A 9,708-nucleotide genomic window follows, 5' to 3' on the forward strand; every position below is an offset into this window, starting at 1 on the left:
AGGCAGCCAGCTGTTTGCAGAAATTGACTCCTACGTTTACCATCTATTTTACTGGTAAATGATCCTAAAGGCGACAGTGAGACAGATATAAAGCACGGGGAAAAAAATAGAGCCTAGTTCCCTTCTCAGATCTAATGTAGATTTAGTGTGTGTTTGAGTGTGGTAATATCTACGCACACACAAACACCTATACTAACATACTTACAGCAGTCCATCTCTGACCGCTGTGGATAGGATTGAACAGCTTATACAACAGATCGAGCTGTTTCAGAGGAAATCTCTCCCTGACATGTTTGGGTTTGACATGTTTCTATTTATTTCTATTCCTCCTCCACAGAATATGGAAATAAGCATTTTCTATCTCATTATCTCTAAGGCAGGGACTAGCTGTATGTGTTTGTTGCTGGGAAGGTAGTGTGCAGTGGGTTTAAAAGAGTTTTTCCCCCACTGAAAACAGCTGGAAATGAGGGCGGTGAGAAAACAGTAAAGTCTCGGGCCCTACATCCAAAACAATGAGCTAAAATGCTGAGGGCTGAGGAGAGTTGCATGGTCTGTTGATATATTTTTGTGGGTTATGTCACTGCATCGGCACCCTTCACATGACACATAAATACTTGGGCTATTGTTTATATAAATGTTTGATTAGTACAGCTTTAAGTAATCTATAAAAAAGTCTGGCATGTTAAATTTTATAAGCTAATGGAGTAAGTTTTGCCTTCACTTTGCTTCTCTTGTTCTTATTCCTGTTTTTCAGTTTTAGACTTTTTAGTTCGTAAAAGGTATCAGTGCAGTTATTAGATTTCTAATGTCTGTTTATATATGCATGAATGTATGTATATACAGTATATTTTATTTTGATGTTTACATGTTCAAATAAACCACTACTATTACGTGCTATGTGATCTGTGTATAAGAAAAAGGGACAGAGAATTGGCACTTGTGAAAACTGTGCGCATTACATACAACTGTGCGAGAAAAATGTCACTCATAAAACATGTCAACTTTTTCTATGAATACCTCCTAAAGGCCTGACTGCAGGAAATGGGGCTGATTACAGCAAACCTGCATGAAATTGTCCTGCCTCCTGTTATGCCATGGCCCCACTTCACCACAGTAACATCACATTCATCGTCATAGGTACAGTAAATTGATCCTGTTGTATCCTTTTTAAGTGATTCATTTGGATATCACCCAGGGGGCACAGGGCTGGAGTGTTAATGACCATTGTGACCATGGTTTGGTTTGTCTTGGCTTATTTGGGGTTCAGGGCTTTTTGAGACAATATAGACCTGCACTACATGGTGGATTCTCATTTATTTTGCATTCCATCAATGCAATGACAGTTTCTGTGCTGCACGCTTGGCAGACTAATGCAACATGTTTCACTCATTCTTTTCTGGAGGAGGGTACTGCAATTCTAAAACACCCCCAGCTTATTCTTGTTCTGTTCTTGGCTGGGTGTAGAAAACACTGCAGACGGCTATCAGTGGGGTGTTAGTGTTCCGTTATGCTTGAACAGGGCAGAGGGGAGTTAAGGTTAGCACACTGAGTTTGGCTTCTCCACAAGAGAGTGACGGTACATATGTGTAAGGAATAGAAAATGGCTGATACTGTATTTCACATTTCAAATCCAGAGCCACGAAAGAATAGGAGACAGTATTGAGCTGAAGTAGACGTACAAGAATAGGAAACTTGTTCAAAAGAAAGATAACTGATAGTGGAAGATAGAAGTGGCATTCCACAAACTTTATCTAACAGGAAATAGGTGATATTACAACCAACAAGTGTAGGAATACACACATTCGAAATTGTTTGCGTGAAAGTTAGATTGGAAGATTAACATCACATCTACACACTAAATATGAAGCTAAAGCTAGCAAGGTTACCTTAGCCAAGCAAAAAGACTGGAAGCAGGAGGAAATAGCTAGCTTAGCTATGTCCTAAAATCACAGCGACACCTACCACCACTACTAATTATGTTAACGAGGTAACTTAAAGGGGCTGGAAGTTGGAATTTGTCACCTTTTATCAAATCCAGGCTAGCTGTGGTCCCCTGCTCTCAGCCTTTAAACAAAGCTAACTGTCTGCTGGCTCCAGCTTTAGCATACAGACACGAGAGTGGTAGCAATCTCTATATCTCAATATCAACAGTAACAGTGTAGCCTATTTCACGTGTACATATAATCCCTAAAAAGCCTGCAAACATTGTTTTAACATAATTTGCATGTTTCCGCTTTACATCTGCAACAGTATTATGATAACTTGGATTTGATGTTGGTAATTTATGATGTTTCAAGTTTGGAAATCTCACTCACAGCTCAAATAGGATTTTAAGAGTACATGCCAGATCACCTCCACAGGCCAATATATTTCAGCAGTTATGTTTGCTGAAAACAGCATTTTGTCGCCCGAAGAAAATGTTCAATTAATTAATGAATTCAGGGAAAGCTGGGAAAACTTGGGGAAGATACAACTATAATAGTGTATCCAGCTACCATAAGACTATCAGAGAATGAAATATTTGTATGTGTTTGCCAATGTCAACAGATTAAAGCAATACTAACAATCTGCTGCCTCTTTCCCCTCTTTCCTTACCTTTGATGGCAGTGGAGCGCGGCTCTGGCTCTTTGGTCCGACATGTGATGTGTTGCCATGCTTTGTTGCTTAGAAACACCTCACCTATGGCTCAGACTGGGGTCAGCGGCTGCTAAACGGTGTGTTTTTAAATCTCCGCACCAGTCATCGCTTTGTCAGCCTGTGACTCTGGGCCAGTTCTCACCGCACAGCTGGGTCTCGCTGCACTACATCAGGTTCAATTTAGGTACTAAGCTCGGTGAGAAGCTAGATCTGACACTCGCCGAATCTGTAAATGCACTTCAAGACTGGTGCTTTGGAAGTGGTTTTGCACAATAGATGAATATGTTTAACTGGTGTCTTTTAGGGGTTGAAGTCATTGAACAAAGACAAGGGAAAGTCTGAAGGAACATTTATCACATCTGTCACACACACGCATGCACACACCCTTAAATGAAGTGCACTGTTAGCTTCGTGATGGACATGCAAATTGCACCACAAAATGTCTTCATCCGCTGAATTCCCCAATAATTTTACATGTCAAAGAAGCTTTATTCTGCAACTGACTGGAGTGATTTTCACATCGAGAGAATAACCACAAATCACAATAATGAATGCGTTTTATACCAGACAGACTAATATCCTCTGCCTGTATATCATCAGTCTGTCAGTGTGTACCTTTTCTCCCTCTGCTCTTGACTGTAAACTCTGCCTTTTGAATGGAAGGCTCGACACAGTATGAACCTCGGGGTCGGCCTCGGAGCCTGCTGGGCTGTTAATGACCTCCTCTGTTATCACGTTGCCGCTACTCCTCACACCTGCACTGGAGAATAATATTTACCCTGTCTGTCATCATCGTAAGGTGGACAACTGTGTGTGTGTGTGTGTGTGTGTGTGTGTGTGTGTGTGTGTGTGTGTGTGTGTGTGTGTGTGCGTCTTTGCGTCAGACTTTAATGATGACTTCCATCTCCTTTTCTCTCGGCGTCTCTTGTTAGGCGGGAATGGACACAGCCTGTCTGTGGAACAGATCTTTCTCAGGAAAATGTGGGAGCGGAGAGCTGAATACAGCACAGAACCAAAACCTCCCTGGTCACATAATATTTCAATTAGGCTTTGCTTTAATGCATGAGCAGCGTTGTGTGTGGGTGTGTGTGTGGTGTGTGTGTGTGTGTGTGTCTGTGTCTCTCTCTGTGTGTGTGTGTGTGTGTGTGTGTGTGTGTGTGTATGTGTGTGTGTGTATGGCATTCCTCCATTTTGTGCATCAATAACCCGGTGGGTATATGAGCATGTGCGATAATCACTTATTGGTTGAATTTGAATGGCATGTTGTGTCATGCATTTCTCAGCAAGCTGTGATAACTTTTCCGTCCACTCATGAAACAAGATGTGATTGCTTTCATTTAGGAAAGTGAAAGTTAAGTCATATTCCCCTGACAATTTAAACATGAGCGGGGAGAAAGATTGAGAGGGACCGAGAGAATCGGGAGAGGCCAATGTTTTCCTTGTCTGTTTTCAAAGTTTGAGGCGGCTGGGGAATCGTTTGTAATGAGAAACAACAACTGGATGATGATTATTTTTCTGTTTTCACTCGTGAGAAGATCAGCACAGCAGGTTTTTTGGATAAAGACGCATTTTCATGCATTTGATCTCTCAATTTCCTAAAATTCAAATCTGAATCAGGCCGCGACCAATTTTCACAACATCAGAGCAGCGTTACTAAGCCATGTTCAGTAGATCAGATCAGACAGTTGCCTAAAGATTAGCTGTTAGCTTATCTTCACTGAAGGTGCCTGAATTGTTTAAAGCCATAGTTCGACATTTTGGGAAATGTTAGATGAGACGAGTAGTTGGATGAGGAGACCAATACCACTCTATTTGTGTGCTCAAAAGAGCTCAACGATGTCCGTCCACTTTTTCAACAGCTCTGGGTCTGGAAGGGGTTTCCCCCATTCACTATCTCCATTGTATCAAAACTGTTTACCTATACGAAAGGTTTTAAGCCTGGATCAAGGCCAACCAACTATACGAGATGAATTATGATCATAAAACAAGGTTGATATCATATGGACATGTGGCTTCTACAGGGGCATAAACCTTAGTTTCACAATCTCATAGCTCAGGGTAAGTCTACCTTGAATGGTTTCAACTGCATGGATAATAATCAAAATCCTTATGGAGAAAATAAATGGGATTTTCACTTCTGGAACCACAGTTTTGAGCTCTATATGAAGATTGAGGCAGGCTTAAACCGGTTACCTTAGCTTCGCATGGAGAATGAACACAAGGGGAAACTAGAGAATAAGAAAATGCACCCACCAGCATCTCTAAAAGTCGGTTATAACGCATTATATCTCTTCGGGCAGAGGAAGGCTAGCTGTTTCTTTATGCTAAGCTAAGCGGCTGCTGGCCGTCGCTTTACGTTTTTACTTTTGCTATTTCTTTCGATCAATTGCAAATGGCATTCAAAGGGTTAATGGGTCTACACCGAGCTCTTCCTTGATGTTGCAATTTTCATCTGCTTAAAGGACGTAATTTAAGGATTACAAGAAAATACTATTTTGTAATTTGGATTTGCAGAACTTTGCTGACATTGTCACTTTTGAAGCATATTTGTAGGAGAAGGGGCATTGAGGCAAACATGTCACCGTTCACTGGAGCATGATGAATTAGAAAATCAGTACTAATGCCTGCTTGTGGTCCCTGTAAAATGCAGATTTGGTGCACTCTTTTTGGATACTGCTACACACAGCACTTGTCCTGGCATACACTATAGACCATATGTCATGAATGCACAGAATGAACATACAGGAACGTCTTACAATATAATGCAATTCATAACCACAGTACAACACACTGTGACTTCAGAAAGTAGTAAAACCAATTACTCAAAAAAGATTAGTCTTTTACAAGACTTGTCTGTCATTTTGTCAAATACTTTTGCATTTCTTTATTTTCAAACAAGAGCAAACCAACAGAGTTGACTTCATGTGTGAACAAAGACTATTGGCTTGGAAACCTAATGTTGAAGTTGTGAAATGAGTGCAAAAATAGATAAATTATGCTTAAAGCAGCTACTACACTGTGTTTCTGCATTTATCCAAGGTATTCAATTGACTATAACTATTCTCTCTTATTAAAAAAAATATGACATTGGAAAAGAAGTGTTTTGGCCAGGTAATAGGTAATATTTAATCATTTTGGGCAGTGTACGAACAAGGCAATGACAATTTTGAGTTAGAGTGTGATAAATGCAATGTCTGCAAAAAATGTGCAGAGCACATACAATATAGAAGCGAGTTTCCTAATTTATTTAATGGGGTCTGCTAAAATTCCCTGTTGTGTGCAATATATCTCAATTTACTGATGAATGCATCTCTTCTCAGCATCCTTAGTACGGTCTTTATCATCCCTGAGGAGAACAAATGTATTATCCCCAGTTGAAGCAGTCGAGGCCCCCACGGCACCCAAGCTGCAAACTGGCGTCTGTTAATGTGTATATGCTGCCATCTAGTGGACTTATAGAGAATTGCAGCATTTGGTGTAACGCAATATCTGTACAACAGGGGTCCCTATACTGTCTTTTTTTCACATATCCATGAGTTTTGTTTATTCGACCTTTAAAAGGCCACTTTGGATTACTGTGGGAACTGACCGGCTCTTCGCAAAATGACCACTAGATGTCAGTAAATGTCTTTAAACCATTAAGACAGGAGTTGTGATAAGGTGCATTATTTGTTATCTCTTACTTGTCCCTTTTATGTCAGTTAACAGTCACGTTTTTTATTTTTTTTATTTAGAAAGTCAACACTGCCCCCTCCTTCTCCTCCCATTAATTCTCTTCAATGGGTATGCTATATACTCCAAAGAGATCTCCGCTTCCTCTCATCTGTTTGGTATAACAGTCCCATGGGACATGTTTGGCGATATTTACACCGCCATGCACATAATAGCCTCAGGGTAAGGAAAACAACAACAACGCCGAAGCACATTTGCAGGGACAGACGGAAGCAAAAGCAGAAAGTTGTTCAAAGTATTATAGTTGTGTGTTTTACACAGGTTACATGTGTTGGTGCACACCCATAGCTTTGGGAGGAGCTTAATGGCTGCTCATCCTAATTGGCTCCAAAACTTTGTGAAAAAAAAAGAAAGCTAATTATTCATAAATCAACCAATCACAGAAGCTGCCTGATGAGCAAATATTCAGTTTCCCCCCTGCCCCTTATCTAATGTAAAAACCTGTCTGTGTAACTATTTATAGGGGTGTGTGTGTGTGTGTGTGTGTGTGTGTGTGTGTGTGTGTGTGTGGTGTGTGGGGGTGTGGTTGTGTGTGTGTGTGTGTGTGTGTGTGTGTGTGTGTGTGTGTTCCACACTGTTGATGGGTATATTGAGTATTTTTCTACTGCTTTCAGAGGCCGGCTGTGGGGCAGGATTACACCTCTCTCTCTCTCTCTGCCCTCTTCTCTCTCCAGCTCCACCCCTCCTCTTCCATCCCTCTCCACCCTCGTCTCTCTCCTTCCTCCTGAGTGGATTTTTCGGGCCCCCCCCCCCACCTGCCTCTCGGACAGCTTTGCTTCGCCAGTTCTGCACTGTGCCGGCCTGGAGAGGAGTAAGGGAGCGGAAAGAGGAGAGCAAAAAGAGGATTTGGTGAACCGAGGAGAGACAGACAGGGGAAAGGGACCATGGCTGCTCTCTCTGCCTTGCTGAAGACCTGGGTAATACTGCAGACCTTGTGCCTGGCTCTGGCCCAAGTGGTGAGTGGACAGGGGAGGTTGAGACCTGCTCTGCTCAGGCTTGGCTCCTTTATTCTGGGGTTCAGTGGGGTTAAGGGCCCTTGGAAAGGGCCAGCAGGCACTGGATGTTGTTTGGTCATGTTATAGGTTGTGTGTAGTCTTGGTGCTGGTTGAAGTGATCGAAATGCTGGAGTTTGAACCAAGACTGTCCTGTTTTGTGGTGATCATCTGGCTTTGTAGCATGCATGTGAAAGAAAGAGCTTGAAGTGGGTTTTCTGTCGTGGAGACAAAATGAAACCGGACTATCTTCTGTGGATTATCATCCTTATCGTGTATGGACTCTTATCTCTTTTGAAGATTTAACTGAAGGAGATACTATTGAAGGGATTTGCGATTACCTTGGTTCCTCTTCTTTTTTATTTTTTTGGCCTAGAAGATTTTTTATTACTTGAAAAATGGAGGAAAACATCGAAGGTTTTGTTTTTCATGGCAATGGCAGAGATGCAAATCAGTGGGCACCGACTCCCATACAAACACACATACATCACACACTAACTTTGTCCACTGAGTGTGAAAGCCCCTATTCAAACACACACCTACGTGTTAACTACTGGACCTCTAACAGTTTTTCGCTCTTAAGGATTATTCATTTTACATTTTGCACATTTTGAACAGTTGGAAGATTTTAAAGTTGGATTTAAAATGGCTTTTATCACTCGATGGACTCAGTGATCCACTGAGATGATATTCAAGACAGGCTGAGGAGACATTGAGAAGGGGGGGGGGATTGTGGGGTAAACAGTGCCAGTCTCATGACCCCTCCTTCCACATTCCTCCTCATTCCTTTGTTTTTACCCCTCTCCTACACAAATTCTAAGTCATATTATGCAAATTATCCTTTTTTGTGTTTTTTGTTGGAGTGCTCTCATATATTGGACAGAATGCAGTTACCTGCCTTGAATTGATCAATTTGATTTAGGTCTGTTCTGCATTACAAGACACGTGCATGCATATTAATGTATGTTATTTACATATAATTTTTTTTTAGTTTTTTAAGCTTGTTTTTAGTTATTGCAAGCTTTTGGCTTTACCTCTTACAGTGCCGCTATAATCTTCACGTATCGCAGGATTTTACAGTTTATAATATGTGCACAGTACTATAAGAATGTCTTAGGTTGTCATTACTTGACAGTCTTAAAATGTCTTTCTACCTGTGTTTCAGAGGGGTCCACCCGGACCTCAGGGCCAGCCCGGCCCACCAGGCTCCTCTGGCATGCCTGGGTCAGACGGCATTGATGTGAGTATCCCCACAGGTTTGCCCAGCAGATCTGGCACAAAGACCATCATTGTGCTGGAGAAATACCAAACCCTGTGCTGCTCTGCAGTACTGGAGTATTGCCAGCAGAGGGCACTGCAAATGAAAACACAGTGGCACAAAAGAGCTCTGTTCCCAGCAGAGAGAGGGGTCTTTGAGTAGAGACCCGTGCCTCAATCCTGACTTTGTGTCACAGTAATGTGATACATTTGAGATATTTGCAGCGTTAACTACACACAGGTTGTATACATATGTTTTAAAATATAGGCTGCTGGGCTTGTGGAGCAAGAAATACGCTGCCTGTAAAAGCCTGGTGTTTGCTCCGTGATCCAAAATCAGATAGATTAGAGATTTGATTTGTTTAGATCAGCTAATGTGTAATTAACATAAGTCTAATATCTTAGCCTTTTCCTGTACTTTCATAATATGAATATGCATTTTGCTGATTACTGTGTTCTAAGCATTTGGATAAGTTAGTACATTAGGTGTACACCTCCCATTGCAAAGAGCAATGTTGCCTGGTCCAAATTGCCCTCCAGTGGGACATCACTGGGGCTTTCTCCTTTTGGGTCTCTGCCACAGAAAAAGTGGGATGTTGACTTAAGAACCCATGTATTGTTTACAGCATAATCACTGAACAAGTGTCTCTGCCCGGAACACTTGTGCAAGGCCAAGATGGCACCATAACAAGTCAGTCAAAGGGGGAAAGCTATGCTATAAACAATAGCAGAAGAAAACAGACAGAAACTATTCATTACATCGTTAGCACCTGTCTCCTGTCAGATGTATCACTGATGAAGGACATTGTGGAGAGGGGTTAGACACAGATATGAGCAAAAGTGATGACTTTTATGAATGACTTAAAAGGCCACGTCATGCTGTTGAATAAACAAATATTAAATCAAAAGGGTTAACATCCCCACTCTGTCTCTCTGCAGGGAGAGAAAGGACCACCTGGGCCCCCTGGTCCACCAGTAAGTTTGTACTGTTTGTCAGATTTCACATTACCAAACCTTTAACATTTTTATTTATACTTCTTATTTGTCCGTAACAATAGTGTGTGTGTGTGTGTGTGTGTGTGTGTGTGTG

The 9,708-nt window shown here is 41.6% G+C and overlaps 1 protein-coding gene across 1 annotated transcript in view; it reads left to right on the forward strand.

Moving 5' to 3' along the window:
- Positions 1-7,056: 7,056 nt before the first annotated feature.
- Positions 7,057-9,708, forward strand: part of col9a2 (procollagen, type IX, alpha 2) — a 17,019-nt gene continuing 14,367 nt past the window's right edge. Inside the window, exons 1-3 of the mRNA XM_032535230.1 lie at positions 7,057-7,325; positions 8,527-8,601; positions 9,558-9,593. Coding sequence (XP_032391121.1) covers positions 7,254-7,325; positions 8,527-8,601; positions 9,558-9,593 — 183 coding nt within the window. The 5' untranslated portion in view covers positions 7,057-7,253. The remainder of the gene's footprint in view (positions 7,326-8,526; positions 8,602-9,557; positions 9,594-9,708) is intronic.

Source organism: Etheostoma spectabile, chromosome 14, assembly GCF_008692095.1.
Source record: "Etheostoma spectabile isolate EspeVRDwgs_2016 chromosome 14, UIUC_Espe_1.0, whole genome shotgun sequence".
In the NCBI taxonomy this organism is placed as follows: Eukaryota; Metazoa; Chordata; class Actinopteri; order Perciformes; family Percidae; genus Etheostoma; species Etheostoma spectabile.